Consider the following 26,109-nt stretch of genomic DNA (forward strand, 5'->3'; position numbering starts at 1 on the left):
AGTTGTGGATCTTTGGAATTCTCTACCCTAGAGAGCTGTGGATACTCAGTCGTTGAGTATATTTAAGATGGAGATGGCTAGATTTTTGGATACCAAGGGAATCCAGGGAAATGGAGATAGTGCAAGAAGATGGAATTGAGGTAGACGATCGGCCATCATATTAGTGAATGGCGGAGCAGGCTTGAAGGGCGGCACAGTGACGCAGTGGTTAGCACCGCAGCCTCACAGCTCCAGTGACCCGGGTTCAATTCTGGGTACTGCCTGCGCGGAGTTTGCAAGTTCTCCCTGTGACCGCCTGGGTTTCCGCCGGGTGCTCCGGTTTCCTCCCACAGCCAAAGACTTGCAGGTTGATAGGTAAATTGGCCATTGTAAATTGCCCCTAGTGTAGGTAGGTGGTAGGGGAATTGAGAGGATGTAGTCGGAATATGGGATTAATGTAAGATTAGTATAAATAGGTGTTTGATGGTCAGCACAGACTTGGTGGGCCGAAGGGCCTGTTTCAGTGCTGTATCTCTAAATAAATAAATGGCCTACTCCTCCTATTTCTTGTTCTGATGTTCAATAAAACCATTGAGGTGATGGTACAAACTGACCATGATCCAAAACTGCACTTCTGCGATTCAACGAGTGTTTAGGATGGATCAATTATTCATTTCAAGCTCACAATTTTGTAATTAAAGCGTACTTTCCCCCTGCTCTGCAACGTATGCATGAATTTGAAATTAACTGAGTGACTGCCTTCCAATAGATGTGAAGGCCTCATTAATGTTATTTTAATAGCCTAATGATTACCACATTTAATTTTAAATTAATTTGTTAAGCCATTATTTCAATAGTTCTGATCAATATGCTGATTGTTTTCCTCTTTAAGTGTTGGGCCTTTTATTTATCTCCACTGCTTTAAAAACGAGCTAGTTACACAGGTGAGGATTATGGTGTAATGACATGACTTAGCATAAAATAATCTTGGTACTTTTTAATGAATTTGAAATATTTTTCTATTTTATAAGATATATTACATATTTTTTGGAAAACTTTTTTGTTATGAAGTAGGACTTTAATGCTCAATGAAGAGATTACACTGGAATTTAGGAACTTCTGAATGCAGTTTTGTCATTTTAACCATATTAGTGATCATAACCTATTCAGCATTTAAACACTAAAAGTAAATAGATTGACCTTGCCTCATACAGTGTTTCAGCGTTCGTTCATTGGTGTCATCTTCTTCCCAGAAGGTTGACTGTCTTGGATCTCCACCTCTGTCCTGTGCTGTCCTTACATATTCTGCATAAGTCAGCTGCATCCAGTCCATTATATCTGTCATCCATTTTCTTCTCTACTTCCCTTTCCTACGTTTTACATTGATCTTTCCTTCCAATAATTGTCTCTGTCTGCCTTCTGCTCTAATGATGTGACCATAGTATTGTATCTTTCTTTCTTTGATATTATGCACTAACTTCCTCTTTTCTCCAGCCATTTCCAGCACTTCTTCATTAGTCTTTCTGTATATGTAAGATATGCGGAACATTCTCAGATTTGTCCACATTTCCAATGCATTCAGCTCTCTTTATTTGTTGTTTATGTCTCTGAGACATGACAACATGTAGCATGTAGATGACAAAATGTAGCATCTCAGCATTCTTTTCCTAAGATTCCGGGTCAGTTTCTTTTGTTGTTAGCAAGTCCTTCATTCTGATGACAAAGTTGGTCTTGGCTATCTCAATTCTCCTTTGGATCTCACAGTCAGATCTCCAGTCATCTGTGATAACCTACCCAAGGTTTGTAAACCTTTTCATTTGTTCCAAGACTTGTCCATTTAATTTTCACTTCTGGGTTTAGGTGCCTGCTCATCACCATTGTCTTGGTTTTCTTCACATTCATCCTTAATCCATATTCCACACTCCTTGCATTCACTTTGTTCACAATTTCCTGTAGTGTCTCTTCTGACTCTGCAATCAGTGCAATGTCATCTGCATATCTCAAGTTGTTAATGTTCACCCCACCAATATTGCAACCAGGTAAATGTTCAATGTCTCTGAAAATAGTTTCAGTGTACAGGTTGAACAGTTTTGGGGACACAACTCAACCCTGACGCATTCCTCTTTTGATTGGGAAACTGTCTGGCAAGCTACTGTCACGTCTCATCACCGCTGATTGCTTTCAGTATAGATTCTGAATTATCCTTTTATCATTTGTCAATTTCTAGTTTGTTTAAGCATTCCATTATTTTCTAATGTTAGACTCCATCAAATGACTTTTCATAGTCTATAAAGTATATATGCACAGGTTTTTTGTACTTCCAGATATCTTTCGATCACTACTCTCAAGTTAAGGATGCTCTCTCTTGTTCCTTTCTTTGGTCTGAATCCTGACTATCATCTATCTCTGCTTCTATAGCCTGGTCATTTCTTTCCAAAATGATTGTTAAAATCATTGTCGTCACATGGCCCATGAGGCTTATTGTCCCATGCTCTGTACACTCTAGACCTTTTGGTTTCTTTTGGACCTTAATGAACACTGACTGCAGAAGATCCACAGGTATGAATCCTGTTCTGTAAATGTTGTTGCAGAGCTCAGTCAGTTTCCCGATGCTGACATCATTCAGGGCTTCCAGCCATTCTGCTGGTATCTCATGGATTCCAGGTGCTTTCTTTGCTTTCATCTTTTTGATCGCTGCACTGACTTCTGCCTCTGGTCCTTCTTTTCCCTCTGGTGGCATCAATTCATTTCTGTCTTTATCGTCATACAGCTCACTAATGTACTCCAGCCATCGTTTCTCTGCCCCTTTTTCGAAGAGAAGTTCACCTTCCTTGCTCCTTATACAGTCACTATTTGTGGTTATTTTCTTCTTGTCTGTCAGTACTTTAACTTTCTCATGCAGTGCTCTCATATTATGCCTTTTCTCCAGTTCTTCTATTTCTTTGGCCACCCTAGATGCTTTTCTTATCTACCTTTCTATTTTGTCACATTTTTCTTTATTCTTATTCTGTCTCCTTTTCTGCATCATATCTAATATTTCATCAGTCATCAGTGTACACTTTAAATAAATGTTCACAAAATAGCATGCAAGACCACAATAACTGCCCGTGCTGATAAAAATGCCCACTGAAATTGTGGCATGTGCTGTGCATGGTTTTTCAAACATTGTCAGAAAAATCATGTACTGCAGCAACCAGAATTTCCAGTGTGCCTTCTTGATGGCCAATGTTTCCCACCAAGAATGCCGAGTGGAAAATTACCCTTCTCCCTATCCCCCCCATCATTGCTACCCCTCCGGACCCCTGATCGCGATGGGGTTCCTGCCCTTGAACTCCCCTCTGCTCCCGCGATCCCTGACACTGATCTCTGACCTATGCCCCAGCTTCCAGCTCCATGTTACCTAGCCCTCAATCCCCAACCCCCAGACCCACTTATCTGAGGGCCACTGCGACGATAGCAACAGCTGGATTTTTCACAACTCTTAACAGCTGACTGTTGTGCCAAAGCAGCTCCATTTTAATGAAGCCCAAGGCCCATTATCTGGGAAGCCTCGAGCCTTACCATTCTGGTGCAATGGCTGCACTTTACTTTCCTTGCTGAGTCACTGTCTTTTATTTAGATTTAGACTCACCCTGACAAAGAATGGTGAATTGGAAAAAAAAAGCAGTGACTTTTAAAGATTGAGATATTTGAATCAAGTTGGCAGTGGAATTACTTTTCAAGTATAAACCATCCCAAATTTGTACCTAAATTGGCTTTCGCAGTCTCAGTTACGAACAAAGTTTGAACAGATGTAATATTGGAGCATTGAGTTGCAATGAGAGCTAGGTGTTTAGGTGCATTCCTTCATCAAATATTTTACCTCAGCATTTTCTCAGCCTGCATCTCAGTTTGCACAATGCTGTCACTGCATGAAATGTAAAATACGTTGTCTCTTTCAATATCATCATCCAGGATAAACATGCACCAATTAATTGTGGTGAGGTTTCAGGCACCATAGCTGATAGCATTGTCATTTAATTTGGTGGTTCGATGCATATAGCAAAGCATGCCATACAACCAGCATAAATGTGAATACAGCCAAGCTTGGCAGAGGCCATTTTAGAAATAAAGTACAGTACCTGGTCTGTCTCTGTGTTGGTGCCACTCATACGTTACCATTGAGTGTTAAAGATTTGTGTGACTTGTCACATGGTTAATTCAAAGACTGTCAACTGTGTCTTTAAGAATGAGCCTGTCATTGTTTGTTGTTTTTCCAACAGGAAGGATGGCTACTTGGAGGTGTGAAGCATGCTGTAGCAGAGAATAGCATAGACAGATATGTGCTAGTTGGTCTCCTGCCAGAAAATGGTTGATGCATGATGTTGCAAGAAAATGAGATTTGTTTTTAAGAGGTTCCCTATTGACCTTTTAAGAATACAGGCTGCAGAGAACATCCTGATAACTTGTGGACGTAATCCATAGGGATCTCCTTCCTATCTTCAATATAACGTGTGGCAGTTTTGACTGCCCAGATGGGATACTTTGAGAAAAGTTATGGGTTTAAAGCAAAGACAATGGAAGATATAAACAATAGAGTACTTCATAGTGAGTACATTACCTGTAAAGTCTCTTTCCCTTTAAAAATGAGTAAATGGTAAAGTTTTTCCAGTACAAGTTCTGATGGATAGTTTTTGTTTTTCAAAACTGGAATATAAGGTGTATATAGTGCCTATTCAAAATTTTATTTCAGGTTCCAGATCATTTCTCATATCAATTGTTAACTATAGAACTATAGTGTTTAGCCCAGTAGTTTATGTCTCTATATCGTTAAAGCTATAGTTTCCACAGCTATAATTTTTGTCACTTTCAACTTAATTCCATGAATTTAAAATCAAGTGAAAATAATCTGACCAAATTAAAAATGACCATCAAAAACTAAAGTGCCGCAACATATTGTAAATAATTAGTATAAGCAAGCATATTCTATACAAATTATTTATAATTGCACAGGAGCTGCTACAACTATTTTCTAAGATCTACGTATGTTTACATATTTTACTGTATTTAAAAGCAGAAAAATGAATCGCGCAGCTTTATCTGAAAGCACTCATACATCTGTTCAGTTGTTATGGCTTACTGTATCATCTTGCTTTGTTAGGTAGCGACTACTTGATGTAAAGCATGCACTTTTTAAAGTATAAGTTTTTATTTTAATAAATACATTTTTCAGACCAGCTTTTGTTTTGCTTCTGTACTCACGCCTGCAGCATATTAACTAAAGCATGTTGGTGCTGCTAAATAAATATTATTCATACCCCTTTATGCAGTGCAGCTGTTTTAAACTAACTTGCACGTTATCTTCTGTTTTGAGTTCTTGTTTTGTGTTAGTTTTCTATATTTTAAGTTACAATTCAGTACAGTTGATCAAATTTTGGTGCTGTGTTTTATTGATTTGTATTTTGCAGTACTTCTTTTCCAATCATATACAAATTATCTCGCAGAAACAGGCCATAAGGAACAATGTGTGTTCTCCTACACATGAACAGTAACTCTAATCCCATGACCCATTCTGTTCCATATTCCTTTATTCCCCTTCCTTTCAATTTAACCTGTTCACCAGGATCTTGCTGTAAAAATAGTGGAGTGTTAGCAATGCATGCCATTATTAATGTGCAAATCATCCAGAAAATTCAGGGGATTAAAAAATATACCTTGAGTTGTGGATCTCCAGAACTTGCTGATTGATTTATGCCGCTCCATCATTTGCTTAGCACAAATGGCATCTTGTCATTAACTGCTCTGTTATTTTTAAGAACTTGTTGGATTTACATATTGAAACTAAGCGATCCCATAACCAACGGATCAGATTGAAGCTCTGCAGTCCTGCCACATCCAGCCGTGAATGGTGGTGGACAATTAAACAACTAACTGGAGGAGGTGGCTCCACAAATATCCCCATCCTCAATGATGGGGGAGCCCAGCACATCAGTGCGAAAGATAGGCTGAAGCATTTGCAACAATCTTCAGCCAGAAGTGCCCAGTTGATGATCCATCTCGGCCCCCTCCTGAAGTCCCCAGCATCACAGATGCCAGGCTTCAGCCAATTCGATTCACTCCGCGTGATATCAAGAAATGACTGAAGGCACTGGATACTGCAAAGGCTATGTGCCCTGACAATATTCCGGCAATAGTACTGAAGACCTGTGCTCCAGAACTTGCTGTGCCCCTAGCCAAGCTGTTCCACTACAGCTACAACACTGGCATCTACCCTGCAATGTGGAAAATTGCCCAGGTATGTCCTGTACACAAAAAGCAGGACAAGTCCAACCCAGCCAATTACCGCCCCATCAGCCTACTCTCAATCATCAGTAAAGTGGTGAAAGGTGTCATCAACAGTGCCATCAAGCGGCACTTGCTTAGCAATAACCTGCTCAGTGATGCTCAGTTTGGCTTCCACCAGGGCCACTCAGCTCCTGACCTCATTACAGCCTTGGTTGAAACATGGACAAAAGAGCTAAAGTCAAGAGGTGAGGTGAGAGTGACTGCCCTTGACATCAAGACAGCATTTGACCGAGTATGGCATCAAGGAGCCCTAGCAAAACTGAGGTCAGTGGGAATCGGGGAAAACCTTCTGCTGGCTGGAGTCATACCTAGCGCAAAGGAAGATGACTGTGGTTGTTGGAGGTCAATCATCTGAGCTCCAGGACATCACTGCAGGAGTTCCTCAGAGTAGAGTCCTGGGTCCAACCATCTTCAGCTGCTTCATCAACGACCTTCCTTCAATCATAAGGTCAGAAGTGGGGATGTTCGCTGATGATTGCACAATGTTCAGCACCATTCGTGACTCCTCAGATACTGAAGTAGTCCGTGTAGGAATGCAGCAAGACCTGGACAATATCCAGTCTTGGGCTGATAAGTGGCAAGTAACATTCGCACCACACAAGTGCCAGGCAATGACCATCTCCAACAAGAGAGAATCTAACCATCTCCCCTTGACATTCAACAGCATTACCATTGCTGAATCCCCCACTATCAACATCCTAGGGGCTACCATTGACCAGAAACTGAACTGGAATAGCCATATAAATACCGTGGTTACAAGAGCAGGTCAGAGGCTAGGAATCCTGAGGTGAGTAACTCCCCAAAGCCTGTCCACCATCTACAAGGCACAAGTCAGGAGTGTGATGGAATACTCTCCACTTGCCTGGATGGGTGCAGCTCCAACAACACTCAAGAAGCTCGACACCATCCAGGACAAAGCAGCCTGCTTGATTGGCACCCCATCTACAAACATTCACTCCCTCCACCACTGACGCACAGTGGCAGCAGTGTGTACCATCTACAAGATGCACTGCAGCAATGCACCAAGGCTCCTTAGACAGTACCTTCCAAACCCGCGACCTCTACCAACTAGAAAGACAAGGGCAGCAAATACAAGGGAACACCACCCCCTCCAAGTCACACACACCATCCTGACTTGGAATTATATTGCCGTTCCTTCACTGTCGCTGGGTCAAAATCCTGGAACTCCCTTTCTAACAGCACTGTGGGTATACCTACCCCAAATGGACTGCAGCGGTTCAAGAAGGCAGCTCACCACCACCTTCTTGAGGGCAATTAGGGATGGGCAATAAATGTTGGCCTGACCAGCGTCGCCCACATCCCATGAATGAATAAAAAAAAAACAAATGCTCTTTAACATTGCCGAAGAAAGTTTGGGCTCAAACTGAACAGAGTAAGTGCCTTTTTGATGTCATGATAATTGTTAATGAAATACCAACCAACCCCTCTGGCCCAGAAAGGGAAGAGTTTAAACTGTTCAACCTAATTCCTGCATGTAGTCAATTGTTATTTGAGATTTTTTTAAAATGTAAAATGTAAAATTTTAAACTTATTTTTTTTCTTTTTCTTTCTGTTTCTTTGTTTTCGCTCCAATATATTGTTCCCTCTCTTTATTTCTCTTTCTGCACTTGATTTGAAATTGAATTAACCCACTCTGCTTCATCCTTCTTTGTTGTTCATCTGTTTCTTTCCCAATCCTTAAATCTCATTCTGAGATACACTGTTGATCCCGGTGTTCACCAAATGCCCCTTGCCACACTGTCATAAGCTCTCAATTCTAACAAGTTGTTGTTTAAAAATTTTTGCAGCTGAAGCATGCTGCGAGATATCTCATTCTAGCAAGATCTGGCTCATTATTAAATGTTGACAGGCAATTGCTAACTCTATAAGTGCATTCCACAGCATTCCAATCCTGCTGTGTAATTTTTTTTCCAACTTCCATTTCTTAATTCCTTACATTTAACCTTATTTATGTCCACTCATTCTAGACTCTTCAATTACTGGAAATAATAGGGTAGAAATTCATCTAGGACAGTATCGCAAAACAAGTAGTATCGCTTTGGATGACAGATATTTAGGGCGGCACAGTGGCGCAGTGGTTAGCACCGCAGCCTCACAGCTCCAGGGACCCAGGTTCAATTCTGGATACTGCCTGTGTGGAGTTTGCAAGTTCTCCCTATGTCTGTGTGGGTTTCCACCGGATGCTCCGGTTTCCTCCCACATGCCAAAGACTTGCTGGTTGATAGGTTAATTGGTCATTATAAATTGCCCCTAGTATAGGTAGGTGGTAGGGGAATATAGGGACAGGTGAGGATGTGGTAGGAATATGGGATTAGTGTAGGGTTAGTATAAATGGGTGGTTAATGGTCGGCACAGACTCGGTGAGCCGAAAGGCCTGTTTCAGTGCTGTATCTCTAAATCTAAAAATGTACAAAATCTAAATCCACTGAACTGGTAACATTCTTTGCTTTGAGTCAGAATGTTGGGGGTTGACACCCATTTCAGAGCCTTGAGCACGTAATCTAGGCTGAAACTTCAGTCCAGTACTGAAGCAGTGCTGCATTCTCGGAGGTGTTGTCTTTCAAGTGAGATGTTAAACTGATACCTTGTCTGCTGTTTTAAGATGAACATAAAAGTAGGGGAGGTGTCCTGGTCACCATTTATCCCTCAACCAACATCACTGAAACAGATGATCTGGTTTAACATTTATCTCAGTACTATTTGTGGGTCTGTTCTGTATGCAAATTGGCTGCTGTGTATTCTATATATAATAGTGGCTACACTTAAATATTCATCGAAGGCTGTGAAGCACTGAGATCTCCTGAGGTTGTGAACGGTGCTTTTAAATGCATATTCTCGTTTCCCTAAATCAGCAGTGTTCTTCCCCATTGAGAGCATTTCAGAATGACCTGTTCCTGCCATGGTTGGAGTTCAGGTTGTCTTTGATAATTTAGAATAGATGAATTCGTACCTCATCTAATATGTAAAATTATACATTGTTTTTGGACTTTGCTTTCCTAACACAAATGATTAACCCTCTTAATTTAAAATCTAAAGTGTCTCAAAGATCAATTAATTTATCTCATTAAGAGAACTTTGGGCTGACAACTATGGTTGGATAAAAAATAAGCATTCTTGCAGCCAGAAGAGAGAAAAGAAACTTCCAAACCATCTTCGTGGACTGGATTCAAACTCAGATTTCGTGACCAGAACTTCTTTTGTGACTTGTTCATGAGCAATATGCCAAGAGAAGGCTATGAGAATAATTGGAAGTTTTTTTTTTAATAAGGATTCTTTTCTTTTTCCCCAACCAACTTTCAGGAATACTCTAGTTTTTTTTTTTCAATGCATTGGCATCTTCAGTATTCTGTGCTTGTTTATGTATCCAGGATGAGAAAAGGCTGTCAGGCCCATCCATGCTCACCCCAATACAAAAACTTTCTTCCCACCATCTGCCCCAGAAGTGGTAGCTAATTCAGGAGCCCTCTGTCATAAAATCTTCTCCAACCTTTCATGAGTAATCAAGCAAGCCCAAGGAGGTCCCATAACTATTATCCCAAATCATTTTTCTTTTTATTCTATATGGCACAGTGGCCCCTTTTGTCCAGACTTCTAGCTATTGCCTGTTTGGTCTTCAAAGAATCAACCAGTACTGCCTGTTCTGGTATTCTGTTCCATGAGTTCATCATCCCTAGAGAAGTAAAATTTCTGGCCAATTCTACCTATTCCCAGCATCTCAACCATGCATTGGCCTAAAATTGGGGTGAGAAGGTAGGGGGGCTGCATTCAGTGTAAGTGCCAAGATGTGTTTAACTCTAACCATACCAGATTTTGGAGGGTCCAGAAGGATATAGTGCAATTAAAATGCATTCAAATGGCTTTGAGCATATTTGGGGCACTCCACACCAGAAACATATTATAACTGTTTCCACAGACCTCTTTGTCAGAGAGCCACTGTAAAATGTTCATTGAAAAATAAAATTAATTTTCATAGTCTAGATCACAATCCAGCCTTGATATCAAGCAGGACCCTTTTCCATTGGAGGTCACAGGAACAGGAGGCCATTCAGCCCATTGAGCCTGCTCCGCCATTCAATATGCTCATAGCTGATCATCCACTTCAATGCCTTTTTCCCACACTATCTCCATATCATTTTATTTCATTGGCATTTAGAAATATGTCAATCTCTGCTTGAAACATACTCAATGACTGAGCTTGCACAGCCCTCTGGGGTAGAAAAGTCCAAAGATTCACAACCCCCGAGTAAAGAAATTTCTCCTCAACTTGATCCTAAGTGGCTTCCCCCTTATTTTGAAATTGTGTCCCCTGGTTCTGGAATCCCCAACCAGGAGAAACATCTTATCTGCATCTATCCTGTCTATCCCTTTAAGTATTTTGTAGGTTTCAATGAGATCACCTGTCATTCTTCAAAACTCTAGAGAATACCAGCCCAGTTTCTCCAATCTCTCTTCATAGGACTGCCCCGCCATCCCGGGAACAAGTCTGGTGAACCTTCATTGCACTCTCTCTATGTCAATAATATCCTTCCTAAGGTAAGGGGATCAAAACTGCACACAGTACTCCAGGTGCAGTCTAAGGTTCTATACAATTGAAGCAGACTTCACTACTCCTATGCTCAAATCCTGTTGCAATAAAGACTAACATACCATTAGCCTTCTTAATTTCTTGCTGCACCTGCATGCAGGCTTTCAGTGACATATTGATGGGGATACCCAGGTCCCTTTGTACATCTCCACTTTCTGATTTCTGCCCATTTAAGAAATACTCTGCACATCTATTCCTCCTACCAAAGTGATAACCTCACATTTTCCACATTATATTCCAGCTGACACGTTCTTGTCCACTCACTAAGTCTGTCCAAATCCCCTTGAAGCCGCTTTGCATCTTCCTCACAACACACATTCCCACCTAGTTTTGTTTCATCCGCAAACTTGGAAATATTACATTTGGTCCCCACATCCAAATCATTGATATATATTTTGAACCTCGAGGCGGTGAACATCCCCAGCTTATACACACTACTGAGTCAGCGGCGCTTGAGATGGCTTGGCCATGTGAGCCGCATGGAAGATGGCAGGATCCCCAAGGACACATTGTACAGCGAGCTCGCCACTGGTATCAGACCCACCGGCCGTCCATGTCTCCGCTTTAAAGACGTCTGCAAACACGACATGAAGTCCTGTGACATTGATCACAAGTCGTTTGAGTCAGTTGCCAGCATTCGCCAGAGCTGGCGGGCAGCCATAAAGGCAGGGCTAAAGTGTGGCGAGTCGAAGAGACTTAGCAGTTGGCAGGAAAAAAGACAGAGGCGCAAGGGGAGAGCCAACTGTGTAACAGCCCCGACAAACAAATTTTTCTGCAGCACCTGTGGAAGAGCCTGTCACTCTAGAATTGGCCTTTATAGCCACTCCAGGCGCTGCTCCACACACCACTGACCACCTCCAGGCGCTTACCCATTGTCTCTCGAGATAAGGATGCCAAAGATATGATTTTGAACAGCTGGGGCCCAAGTACTGATCCTTGCAGTACCCCACTGATCACAGCCTACCAACACGGGAATGACCCGTTTATTCCTACTCTGTTTTTTCTGCCTGTTAACCAATCCTTAATCCATGCCAGTATATTACCTCCTATCCCATGTGCTTTAATTTTGCTAACCAACCTCCTGTGGGGAACTTTAATAAAAGACTTCTGAAAATCCAAGTAGACTACATCCACCAACTCCCCTTTATCAATTCTGTTAATAATATCCTCAAAAAAACCCCCAATAGGTTCATCAAACATGATTTCCCATTCATAAATCCATGTTGACTATGGTCAGATGGGTATTAGGGACATGACTTCGAAGTATTTAGCAAATCATAATATGATGAGCAGAGTCACCATGGATTTATGAAAGCGAAATTGTGTTGGACAAATCTGATAGTTTTTTGAGGTTGTACCTAGTGGGGTAATAAGGGGGAAACAGTGGAGTTAGTATATCTGGATTTTCAAAAAGCATTCAGTAAGGTGCTGCACAAGAGGTTATTACACAAATTTAGGGCTCATGGAATTGAGGGCAATATATTAGCATAGATTGAGGATTGATTATAGAATACAGGGAGTAGGACTGAACAGGACATTATCAGGTTGGAATACAGCAAGGGTCAGTGCTTGAACCTCAGCTATTTTACAATCTATATCAATAACTTGGATGAGGGGACCGAGTATAATGTATCCAAATTTGCTGACGATACAAAGTTAGGTGGGAAAGTAAGCTGTGAAGAAGATGCAAAGAGACTGTAAGAGGATTTAGACAGGTTAAGTGAGTGAGCAAGAATGTGGCTAGTGGAATATAATGTGGAGAAATGTGAAGTTATCCACTTTGGTAAGAAAAATAGAAAAGCAGAATATTTTCAAATAGTGAAAGACCAAGAAAAGTTGATATTCAGAAGGATCTGGTGGTCATTGTACATGAATCACAAAACGTTCACATGAAGGGTCAGCAAGCAATTAGGAAAGCAAATGGTATGTTAGCCTTTATTACAAAGGGATTAGAGTATAAAAGTAAATAAGTCATACTGCAGTTATATCCTTGGTGAGATCACACCTGAAGTTCTGCACACAGTTTTGCTGCCCTTTCCTAAGGGAGGATAATACATACCTTAGAGGGTGCAACAACAGTTCACCTGGGATGATGGAGATTGAATAGTTTTAGGCCTTTATTCCCTTGAATTTAGAAGACTGAGAAGTTATCTCATTGAATCATATAAAATTCTTAAGGGGCTTGACAGCATTGATGCTGGGAATCTCCTGGCTGTGGAGTCTGGAACAAGGGATCACAGTCTCAGAATAAGGGGTTGATCATTTAAGGCTGAGTTAAGGAGAAATTTCTTCACTCCAAGGGTTTGGATACTAAGGGAATCAAAGGATCTGAGGATAGAGTGGGAAGGTGTAGCAGATGTAGAAGATCAGCCTTGATCTTATTGAACAGTGGAATGGTCTGCCTCTGCTCCTATTTCTTATGTATGCCTGGTATGACCCAATGCACTTCTGCTGAATATATGCCAGATCATATTGAAGGTCCATGGCTCAGAACTCCCACTATTGGGATTTCCCTGCTTTAGCCTCACCCTGTCTACTTATGATTTGGCCATGTTTGGGATAGACATATGCACTGCCTTCAACAGGTCATTGCAGAAACAGCGTGTCTGGATCCCAGCCTAGTTTCTGATCATCCTGCCAAAGTTAGGGTGGAGTCTGTCAAAACGGCTGCAGATTTATGGTGCTGCTATCTGCTTTTATGTTGTCCATATCTTCAATTATCTTCAATATACTGCTGCGCTGCCAAACACTGTTTTGTCAACTTCTGGTTGTTTTGTTGGAATTCCTCCATTTATTTTTTGGAAAGTTGCCCAGATTGCTTAAGAGTGCTCTGAAATAATGTAACTGCTCGAAACCTATTCTTTGTTGTGTCTTGACTCGAGCTTGATTTTTTTTTTAAATTCATTCATGGGATGTGGTCGTCACTGGCAAGGCCAGCATTTATTGCCCATCCCTAATTGCCCGTGAGAAGGTGGTGGTGAGCTGCCTTCTTGAACCGCTGCAGTCCATTTAGGGTAGGTATACCCATAGTGCTGTTAGAAAGGGAGTTCCAGGATTTTGACCCAGCGACAGTGAAGGAAAGGCGAGATACTTCCAAGTCAGGATGGTGGGTGACTTCGACGGGAACTTGCAGGTGGTGTTCCCATGTATTTGCTGCCCTTGTCCTTCTAGTTGGTAGAGGTCGCGTGTTTAGAAGGTGCTGTCTAAGGAGCCTTGGTGCATTGCTGCAGTGCATCTTGTAGATGGTACACACTGCTGCCACTGTGCGTCTGTGGTGGAGGGAGTGACTGTTTGTAGATGGGGTGACAATCAAGCGGGCTGCTTTGTCCTGGATGGTGTCGAGCTTCTTGAGTGTTGCTGGAGCTGCACCCATCCAGGCAAGTGGAGAGTATTCCATCACACTCCTGACTTGTGCCTTGTAGATGGTGGACAGGCTTTGGGGAGTCAGGAGGTGAGTTACTCACCTCAGGATTCCTAGCCTCTGACCTGCTCTTGTAACCACGGTATTTATATGGCTACTCCAGTTCAGTTTCTGGTCAATAGTAGCCTCCAGGATGTTGATAGTGGGGGATTCAGCAATGGTAATGCCGTTGAATGTCAAAGGGAGATGGTTAGATTCTCTCTTGTTGGAGATGGTCATTACCTGGCACTTGTGTGGCACGAATGTTACTTGGCACTTATCAGCCCAAGCGTGGATATTGTCCAGGTCTTGCTGCATTTCTACACGGACTGCTTCAGTATCTGAGGATTCACGAATGGTGCTGAACATTGTGCAATCATCAGCGAACATCCCCACTTCTGACCTTTTGATTGAAGGAAGCACATTGATGAAGCAGCTGAAGATGTTTGGGCCTAGGACACTGCCCTGAGGAACTCCTGCAGTGATGTCCCGGAGCTCAGATGATTGACCTCCAACAACCACAACCATCTTCCTTTGCGCTAGGTATGACTGCAGCCAGCGGAGGCTTTACCCCCTGATTCCCATTGACCTCAGTTTTGCTCGGGCTCCTTGATGCCATACTCTGTCAAATGCTGCCTTGATGTCAAGGGCAGTCACTCTCACCTCACTTCTTGAGTTCAGCACTTTTGTCCATGTTTGAACCAAGGCTGTAATGAGGTCAGGAGCTGAGTGGCCCTGTCGGAACCCAAACTGAGCATCACTGAGCAGGTTGTTGCTAAGCAAGTGCCGCTCGATGGCACTGTTGATGACACCTTCCATCACTTTACTGATGATTGAGAGTAGGCTGATGGGGTGGTAATTGGCCGGGTTGGACTTGTCCTGCTTTTTGTGTACAGGACATACCTGGGCAATTTTCCACATTGCAGGGTAGATGCCAGTGTTGTAGCTGTACTGGAACAGCTTGGCTAGGGGCGCGGCAAGTTCTGGAGCACAGGTCTTCAGTACTATTGCCGGAATATTGTCAGGGCCCATAGCTTTTGCAGTATCCAGTGTCTTTAGTCGTTTCTTGATATCACGCGGAGTGAATTGAATTGGCTGAAGTCTGGCATCTGTGATGCTGGGGACTTCAGGAGGAGGCCGAGATGGATTATCAACTGGGCACTTCTAGCTGAAGATTGTTGCAAATGCTTCAGCCTTATCTTTCGCACTGATGTGCTGGGCTCCCCCATCATTGACGATGGGGATATTTGTGGAGCCACCTCCTCCAGTTAGTTGTTTAATTGTCCACCACCATTCACGGCTGGATGTGGCAGGACTGCAGAGCTTCGATCTGATCCGTTGGTTATGGGATCGCTTAGCTCTGTCTATCACATGCTGCTTACGCAGTTTGGCATGCAGATAGTCCTGTGTTGTTGCTTCACCAGGTTGACACCTGATTTTGAGGTGTGCCTGGTGCTGCTCCTGGCATGCCTTCCTGCACACTTCATTGAACCAGGGTTGGTCTCCTGGCCATGAGGTTACAGATTGTAATTGAGTACAATTCTGCTGCTGCTGATGGCCCACAGCGCCTCATGGATGCCCAGTTTTGCATTGCTAGATCTGTTCGAAATCTATCCCATTTAGCACGGTGATAGTGCTACACAGCATGTTGGACGGTATCCTCAATGTGAAGGCGGGACTTCGTCTCCACAAGGACTATGCACTGGTCACTCCTACCAATACAGTCATGGACAGAAGCATCTGCGGCAGGCAGATTGGTGAGGACAAGGTCAAGTATGTTTTTCCCTCGTGTTGGTTCCCTCACCACCTGCCGCAGACCCAGTCTAGCAGCCATGTCCTTTAGGACTCAGCCAGCTCGGTCAGTAGTGGTGCTACCGAGCCACTCTTGGTGATGGACATTGAAGTCCCCCACCCAGAGTACATTTTGTGCCCTTGCCACCTTCAGTGCTTCCTCCAAATGGTATTCAACATGGAGGAATACTGAGTCATCAGCTGAGGGAGGGCGGTAGGTGGTAATCAGCAGGAGGTTACCTTGCCCATTTTTGACCTGATGCCATGAGACTTCATGGGGTCCGGAGTCGATGTTGAGGACTCCCTGGGCAACTCCCTCCCTACTGTATACCACTGTGCCACCACCTCTGGTAGGTCTGTCCTGCCGGTGGGACAGGACATACCCGGGGATTGTGATGGCAGTGTCTGGGACGTTGTCTGTAAGGTATGATTCCATGAGTATGACTATGTCAGGCTGTTGCTTGACTAGTCTGTGGGACAGCTCTCCCAACTTTGGCACAAGCCCCTAGATGTTTGTAAGGAGGACTTTGCAGGGTTGACAGGGCTGGGTTTGCTGTTGTCGTTTCTGGTGCCTAGGTCGATGCCGGGTGGTCCGTCCGGTTTCATTCCTTTTTATTGACTTCGTAGTGGTTAGGTTGATGTTTCAACCTGTGGAATCTGTCAACAGATTGAGGAAGGGACAGTATAGAAATTTTATAAGGGCAAAGGACATTAGAAGCACAAGGCAGATGGGTTGTACTGTTCAAATAACATTTTTTCAGGGCCATTTATTCTTGCAAAATATATCTAATGGAAGGGTTAAATTGTACAATGAATCAGATTCTCATCAAGACCTGCAGCTGCTCCTAGACCATCAGCTTTAACAGCAGATGGCGAGCCTACTTCCAAATCTAAACACCTTGAAAAAAGGACCAATATAACTGACATTTAATGTTATGTACAAAGAAAAGCTAAACTTAGCTGCATTCATATAGCCTTGTATTAGCTGGTATCTTGATTTGATCAAGGATGCTGGTCACAGTTTGTGATCTGTTTGGTGAATCTCAGCAGACCCCTTTCTCAAGCTTTTCTTTCCTTGAATAAGCATGCACACACTGGGCTGGGTTTTATTTTCCTGCTGCTGGGAGCAGCGGTGGGTGAAAAAAATGGCAACCTGCATGTGCTGGCAGCAGGCTGCCATAGATACGAACATACGAACACCAAGCAGGAGTAGGCCATTCAGCCCATCGAGCCTGCTCCGCCATTCCATAAGATTATGGTTGATCTGTTTGTGGACTCAACTCCACTATCCTGCCTCCCCCCAATACCTTTTGACTCCCTTGTTTGTCAAGATTCTGTCTACCTCTGCCGTAAAATCATTCAGTGACACTGCATCTACCACTCTCCAGGGAAGAGAGTTCCACAGACTCACGACCCGCTGAGAGAAAAAATGTCTCCTCATATCTGTCCTAAATGAGAGACCCCTTAATTTTTAACTGTGGCCCCTACTTTTAATCTTTCCCACAAGGGGAAACATCCTTTCCACAACCACCCTGTCAAGTCCTCTCAGGTTCTTATATGTTTCAATCAGATCACCTTTCATCCTCCTAAACTCCAATGAGTACAACACGAACCTGTCCAACCTTTCCTCATAAGATAACCCTCTCATCCCAGGAAAATAGTCGAGTGAACCTTCTCTGCACTGCTTCCAATGCAGTTATATCCTTTCTTAAATAAGGAGACCAAAACTATACACAATTTTCTCGATATGGTCTCACAATTCTAGTAAAACATCTCTACTTTTATATTCCATTCCTCTTGCAATAGATGACAACATTGCATTTGCCACCTATATCACTTGCTGTACCTGCACACTAACTTTTTGTGTTTCATGTACTAGGACACCCAGATCCCTCTGCATCTCAGAGTTCTGCAATCTCTCCGCATTTAAATAATATGTTGCTTTTCTAGTCTTCCGGCCAAAGTGGACAAGGTCACACTTTTCCACATTATACTCCATCTGCCAGATCTTTGCCCACTCACTTAACCTGTCTGTATCCCTTTAAAGACTCCTTATGTCCTCTCCACAACTTACTCTCCTACCTACTTTGTGTCATCAACAAATTTAGCTATCATACATTTTGTCCCTTCATCCAAATCATTGATTATAGATTGTAAATAGTTGAGGCCCCAGCACTGATCCCTGTGCCACTCCACGAGTTACAGCTTGCCACCCTGAAAATGACACTTTATGCCTACTCTCTGTTTCTCATTAGCTAACCAATCCTCTATCCATGCTAATATGTTACCCTTATACCATGGGCTCTTATTTTGTTTGGTAACCTTTGATGCAGCACCTTGCCAAATACCTTCTGGAAATCCAAGTACACCACATCCACAGGTTCCTCTTTATCCATATTGTTCGTTACTTCCTCAAAGACCTAGCGCACAGTGGCTCATTATAATATGCAGGACGGCATGTAGTGGGGGCGGTCTCGGCGACATTGTCAACGGCGTCACCTGTTTCTGCACAGGCACTGGTGCCATTTTTAAAGGGCTGCCAGGCCTGCTTTGACAGATGAAAGTTGACCCCAACGCCCCAACAGCAACAAAGAAAAATTCTACTCGCCCCCAACTACACCAAAAAGCCCTGATTATCCCATTTCCATCCCAAATATCCCAAATGCACTCAGTGCAGAGTTGACCCCTTTCACTCCCCCCAACTGACTTAAGTGCAGAGTTCAAACCTTCTCCCCCACCCCCACTCCCCCAACAACAACACCGACAATGCAGAGTTGACTTCCCCCGCCCCAACCCACTTCATTACAAATGCAGAGATCCCCCTTTCCTCACTTTGGTGCGCCAGCTTTCCCTGGATGGGAAAGGGAAGGCGTGGTAGTGCTGTACGTTGCTTGGAAGATTCGGAACGGTCAGTAAGATCGCTCTGGCCTCTATTTAAATATATTTAAATAGCTGATTTTAATATTGAAATCCAACTCCGCCACGGAGCTTCCCCGCCACTGGGACGATTCAAACAGGCATTCTTGGTGTCGGGCTCCATGGCAGGCCGTTGCCGCTTTGATCTTCCGCCCCTCCCCCTCCTCCCCCCCCCCCCCCCCCCACCACCCCATCCCTGCCAAGGAGCCCAACATCAGGAGCTTAACAAAATCCAGCCCACAGTTTTCCTTCAAAACAGTTTCTGTTACCTAGCTTCTTGGTATCATTTCAATCGAAAGTAAGAAAATGCTACATTTGCCCCAGCAAAAAAAGCCATAAAAACTAGGGCAAGACTCTGAGCCAAATGCTATGTATTTTGAGTAAAATGGCTGCTTCCCTTCTCCACAACTTAACTGTTGCAAGGCATCATACTCAGCTGTGTTCAAGACAATTACTTCCCAGCCTTGACAAAAGAAATGCTCATCCTTCACGAAGTTAGTGGCATTGTGCTTTAATTGCACCTCAAAACCCTTCTGGGAAATTGAGCAGAAGGCCACACAGCTTTATTATGGTGTATGAAAACTTAAGAGTTATGAGGACAGGATGCATAAGGTTGGTTGTATTCCCTTAAGTTTAGTAGGTTGAAATGTTAAGGTTTAAAGGCCTAATTGAGGTCTTTAATGTGGGTAAGTGTGAAGTAATGCACTTTGGGAGAAAGAACATAATCTAAATGCTCCTATTTTGAGGGAGTACCAGAACATAGGGATCTGGGAGTACATATTCACAAATCCTTGATGTTTTAGTCATTATTATTGTCTCAATCTGCCTCCTTGGTATTACTGTGCAGATATCTGACTTGAACATCTAGGATTTAAATCCCTAACCAGCTTTTTCACTACTTTGAATGGGCAGGTTGAATACTCTAGGTATGCTGTTCCTTATTATTTCACTTCATGTGCAAAGCTGCCTCACAACCTTGATTTACTATTCATCATTAGCTGGAGCTGCTTTGTTCTCTTTGTATGTATGTTTTCATTATTTGTAAATTTGAGGTCTCAGTGCTGCTTTGTCCAATCATAGAAATAGATCAGAATGAAGTCTTGCATACAAAACTTTGCAATTTGAATGTGGTAAGACCACCTGATCAAAGTGCCAATTTAATGGTCCAAATTTCATGAAAGGACATTGTTCCATTGTGAAATGACTGCAGTTCCTATTTGTATGTGGAAATTGAACTTCTTTCAAAAGTATGAGAAAGGCTGTGCCATTGGAGGTAAGTAATGTGATCAGATGTCTTTTTAACTGCCACTGTTCAAATTTATAAAAGTGGTTTCTCTTTCTTAATGTAGCCCTGCACAGACAGAAACCACACCAGTCACAGACTCTTCATCTGATCCACAGCATGAGGAATGGTTTGCAAGATATTTTACTTTCTAAGACTAGCCAAACTCCTAATGGATCTTTAAAAGCACATAGTTCTGCAGTACAAGCATGATGCTATAAAAATCCATTTTCTTTTAGCACATTTGGATATATTTATTGTAATAAAATCTTGAAAAAGGACTAGTTACAGCAGTAACAGCACTAATTGTGAGGACTTGTGTTATTTGCCTGAGTCACTTTGAAATGCCATCTAGGACTTTAAATAATCAATGTAATATTTGCAACAGCACAAGGTGTATTTTATTTTGTTTTATCTATTTTAATTTTAAATTATGATTTTGGACTCATTACTCCTCATACTGTTCCCTAGTTGAGAGGTTGAACAGGTGATGTTCTTCCAAGTCTGCCAAAAACATTCTTAACTGGCTAATAGAGTGGCTAACAGTGATTAACAGTGACTTTCCTTGTGATTATCTCGACTCTTGAGAGAAAAGCCTTGTGTCTGCTTGGCATCTTTTCGGTATGTATTTACCTCTTTAAAGTTACATATATAATTTCATGTACAAATGTGCAATATGTTAAAAAAAAATGTATCTGTGAAATACTATTTGTATTTTACCTTGGGATGTCTCATTGTCTGAAAGTTTGTATTGATTGCTAAATAAACTTTTGTTCCTGTAACATTTTTTTTGTTCAAGGTCATATTTTATCACAGGATCAATTCATGAATTAACCATTAGCATTGCTTGACATTTGGATTTTATTTACTGTTTGTTCATTCCAGTTCATTGGAGCAAATGCAATAATATGCTACTCAGAGTGCCATTAAAATGTGCTGTGTATAAAATAAACAATATCAAATATAACATTCTCAAAGCAGGGTAAGTGACCACTTGGGTACCTTGCAGGCTGAATAAAAGAACTTAACAATAATGTTGAGTCCTTTTCATTTAATTTGCAATACAACATGCAGTTTTGGTTGGATTCCAAGAGAAATGCAGTAACAGCCAGTGTATAAAACCACTCTTGTATGGCTGTCATTTTAATCAAAACCCTTTAAATCTGCTGGCTCTAAGCCACCATACTGTATTCACAGCATATCAAAAACATGCACGGCTTACACACCAAATTTTACAATCAAATCTTTTCAACATGAGGAAATGATGCAGATGAGCAAAGAATATTGTTTATTCCACGTGCTATGGCAGCAAAGCCCAGTTTGATAGGCTCTGACGAAATTATGTGAGGAGCATAAACCTAAAGATACCATCACAATGTTGCAGACTAGTAGTCTCCTGTAGAAAAGCTGTGACATAGGGTTGGGATTCGGCGGCAAGCTCAAAAAATGGCGGACTGCACGCCAAAGAGCCGCCGCAATCTCCTGCGCGGCAGCTCATTTAAATAGCTGGGGCGGCCGGCCTCCCCCAATCACGTGGAAGGGGGCGGGCTTTTTGACCCGGCAATGGCGTCAGCTGCCCATGCACATGCGCTGGTGCCATTTTTAAAGGGCAGCCAGCCCTGCTGCCTAATTTAAATGGTTTAACATATACCCCCTCAAAATTAAATGAATAAATTTCTTATGCCCCTTTCCAACTCCCAATAGTGATTACATTAACCATTTACCCTTTCCCCTTTCCCCCACCAAACACTTACCTTTTATGTCTGACCCCACCCCCACCAAACTGCACAAAGTTTGAAGTGCGACCCTTCTCATCATCCCCTGAACCCATTACGTCATTTGACCCCATTCCCTGCCCCCGCGGACTGAAAATCTTACCTCCTCCCCCCCTCCACACCAGTGTCGTGCAGCCCTACCCCGGGCAGGGATTTGAAGGTGAGGGAGTGCCGGCTGCTGCGTCAAAGATCGCGGCGAACTCTCAAGATTGCAGGTAAGTCTCTGTTAATTCATTCATTTGAGTATTTTAATTGAGGTCCCGTCATCCAGCGGCGGCGGGTGGGGCTGCCATGGAGCCTCGCCACCCAGGGGGGTTCAGGCTGGTCCCTCCCGGCTTCGAGGTCTATGGTGGGCCTCATCTAGACCCATCTTCAGCTCTCCCCCCCCACCCCCACCCCACGGTCACAGATGCTGGGGAGACAACAAGATCCAGCCCATTGTGGCAATTCATTCTCCACAGTTGAAGGTACTCTGCCTGCTGTTTGAGATGCAAGTCAGCAGTCCCTTTACTGCAGTAACTTAAACTAGTCAGAGATTAATGCCTCAAACAATCAGTTAATTTATCTGGCACGACGGAATTTTCTTTTAAGGTTCCCCAGGAGAATGCAGTGCTGGCATTGAACGATAAATCTTCAGAAAACATCAAATTGAGTTGTCTTTTTCAGAACAAGCATACAAAAGGAAAGAAAAAAGCGAGATCCTGTAATTTATAGTTGCGGCTAAGTGTCATGAATGCCTAGAGAAACAATTGTTTAATTTACATAATACACCAGGGAATTGGCAAAACGAACATTAGAAAACAACAGATGTTGGCCTGGATTTTCTGGTCAGTGGTGAAATGACGGCACTAGCCGCTGATCTCAAAGCTACCCTCAAATATTTAGTGGATTCTGTGGCATTGACATCCACTATTACAACAACAACTTATATTTATCTAGCTCCTTTAATGTAATATAATGTCCCAAAGTGCATTACAAAACTAAGGGCTGAATTTTATCGGCCCCTCGACGCTGCGGGTCATGGTGCAGGGGCCGGTTAAATTCTGCGGGGAGAGGCCTGCCTCGATCCACAACGTCGAGAAGAGCCCGCGGCATATTACTGGCTGTGGGGGGACCTTGGTGCAGTCCCTCTGCTGCTCGATGGCAGCACACCAATTTCCATATCTGCTACTTACCTCTGCAGATTATGCAGCCTGCCATCTCTCACTCCGCACTTTCTCCTGCCGTCCCGTTCATGAACAGAAAACCAGAAGGGACAGCAGAAGCAGCAGTACTGGACAGTGAAGGTAAGTCCAGATTTATAGTGGGCTCAGCTCTGCATTCTGGAAGGGAGGAGGGAGGGGGTCTGGGATTACTGGAGGGAAAGCTCTGTAGGCATGAAGGAAGGTACTGTGTACCCTACCTCTGTAAACAGTGTGCATTCTGCGTTTGTTTGTGTTTGTTGACATGGTCCTGTAGTTTTTTTTTCTGGGAATATGCGGTGTACCTTTAAGGCTTGCAAAGGATCAGTACTGCTTTAAGAACCAGCAAGCCTCAGGAGTTAGAGAAAATGCATTTTCGGTTGCCGTTGGATACAACCATTTGGAGACTGTGATTCAAAGGGTGCATTCTTGTTACCATAAATACAGCCACTTAGAGTGAGCATCAAGCGATACATTTGTTACAATTCAATTTTGAACTGGCTTTTTAGTTGAAGACAGTCTGTTTTAACAGAGAACACAGACACATAGATGGTGTTGGCACCTGAAAAAAGAGCTCTCAACCATTTAAACTGAAGGAAGAGAATTTTAGTCTGTTAAATTATTATTATCTCTCAAAATTCTAAAAAAAGTCAAGCCAAAACAGAGATCTCTGGAAATTTAAACTGAAGGAAGGGAAGTTAGACTGTGACGATCTTTTTTCCCTCAAAAACTCTGAAGTCTGATTGATTCTATTGAAAGTGTTTGCAAGTCGTTAACTGTTGAAATTCACTGGAGAAGGAAAGCATCACTTACTGTGGAATTAGACTACGGACTGCTCTACTGTGGAAGAACCTTTTCTCCCCCATCGGATGGTTGTGAGGATTTCAAGCAACATTGGATTGTAAATTTGCAAGGACTCTAATTTTGTTCTATTTTAAATGTTGTTTATATCTTCATAGTGTTTAAGAATTTAGTTTTTTTTAATGAAACAGTTAATTTGTTGATTTAAAGACACCTGGTTTGATTAGCCTCATTCGGGGGTTAATAGATGGTACAATTTGGCTGGGTCTTTCTTTAATTTGCAAAGTTTACAATGATAAGTTAGGCGATCTGTGGAGGGATGGGATTGAATTAACAGTGCGTTTCTCCTACCACAATCAGAATCGTATATTTTGATTGGGGGCTTTGACTGGAGTGGTCGGTCATAACATTGTGAAGGAGCAATGCACTCTAGGCACCCTGTGTGGGAGGGTGCCAGAAAGGGTAAGAGCATTAAGGTTATATGGATGGTGGAGGCAATCACTGCAGCTGGTAGGATCTTGATGTGGTCATGCTGTGCCACTCTGACTGTTAGCCGAGATGGGCAATGCCATTGCACACCACATAGTTAATCCATGAAAGCACCTGATGTACCCGTCAACACCAATCCCTGCCCTGTTAAGCACCTTCGAATAAATGAAGGATACAACTTTATTTATCATGTAGAAATGGGTATGGCTCATCCTAGTTTGTGTGATCTGCTTCTCCTGAGGATCCGTATGTGCTGGAGGCAAAATCAACTGGCAGGTGCGATCCACGTAGAGGCCCCCGGTCATGAGCAGCAGCCCCCAAAGGGAGCTCGCCATTATGGTCGCCTTGCATCTACAGGCCCCACATAACATGCCATTGGATGTCAGACCACCAGTGTCAGAGGTGATTGCACATGTAGAGAGGGTGGTGACACATCTCTGTGCCCTGCTCAAAGATGACCTGCAGCCTACGGGCTTCGGTCAACATCCTATGCCTGTGGTCCTCATAGTGGCAGCAGCTCTTAAGCTTGACTCCTGTGCAACATTTCAGGGCCCACCGGAGACCTTTGTGCAATCACACAGTCAGCAGTGCACTGCTGCATCAGGGAGGTCACCGATGCCCTGCACCGGAATGCCAGTAAGTATGTCCGCTTCAGGACGGACTCGCACAGAAAAGCCCAGAGGGCCATTGGTTTCGGCACAATTGCTGCATAATCAAAGGTTTTAGAGTTCATAGACTGCGCCCATGTAGCCATCAGGCTGCCCACCAGACTACCACCTGCACACATCACCATTAAAAGAATTCTCTCAATCCAGGTGAAGCAGGTATGTGATTACCGCAGATGCTTCATGCAAATCTGTGACTGCTTCTCAGGCAACTGCCATGACCCTTGGGTCCTGCGCCAGCCCCAGCTGCCACCGCTGTTCACTGAACTGGCTCAGATGGAGGGGTGGCTTCTTGGAGATAAGTGCTATCCCTTGCAGACATGGCTCCTGCCACTGGTGAGAGACCCCACCACTTCTGAAGAGGAGAGATACAAAGCCAGCCACTGAGCTACAAGAGCCACCACTGAGCAGGAGATTGGCATGCTGAAAAAGTTCTTCCAATGCCTGGACAGTTAGGGTGATTCCCTGTACTACGGGCCGAAAAGGCCAGCTCCTTTCTTTGCAGCTGTGAACAACTAGGCACCCAATAAGGATCAGGCCTGGCATGATGAGGAGAGACGTCAACAGGATTCCTTCGACTATGAGGATGCTGAGGACCTACAACAGGAAAGATGCATGGGAGGGCAAATGGCACCCAGGCTCTGCACGCAGGGCTAGCAGTGAGCTATAGATATACGGCAGTAGCTTATCAGACATAGGCTGTCTGCTCCAAAGGAACCAACATGAGCTCTGCAAGCCACACATCACCTTTGCTCACCTGCTGTGCACCAGTCCACATCTGCAGCATCCCTATGTAAACCATTAGAGGCAGCAGCTGACTGAGCCAATGTCTGTGTCAGAGCAGCCATGGAGACACTCATGCATAATTGTGGCAGGGCAATGATGTTATTGTATACGTTG

General features: G+C 43.3%; 1 protein-coding gene across 3 annotated transcripts in view; it reads left to right on the forward strand.

Annotated features, from left to right (window-relative positions):
* The window catches only part of fam184ab (family with sequence similarity 184 member Ab), a 228,215-nt gene extending 207,195 nt beyond the window's left edge, over positions 1–21,020 (forward strand). For 2 of the 3 annotated variants that reach the window (XM_068025446.1, XM_068025447.1), the window contains exon 18: positions 20,366–21,020. In XM_068025446.1, coding sequence (XP_067881547.1) covers positions 20,366–20,453 — 88 coding nt within the window. In that variant the 3' untranslated portion in view covers positions 20,454–21,020. Of the gene's footprint in view, positions 1–4,241; positions 5,298–20,365 lie in introns of those variants that run through there. The other variant, XM_068025448.1, reaches the window with a different exon arrangement.
* Positions 21,021–26,109: the final 5,089 nt, after the last annotated feature.

This window comes from Heterodontus francisci, chromosome 3, assembly GCF_036365525.1.
Source record: "Heterodontus francisci isolate sHetFra1 chromosome 3, sHetFra1.hap1, whole genome shotgun sequence".
Lineage (NCBI taxonomy): Eukaryota > Metazoa > Chordata > Chondrichthyes > Heterodontiformes > Heterodontidae > Heterodontus > Heterodontus francisci.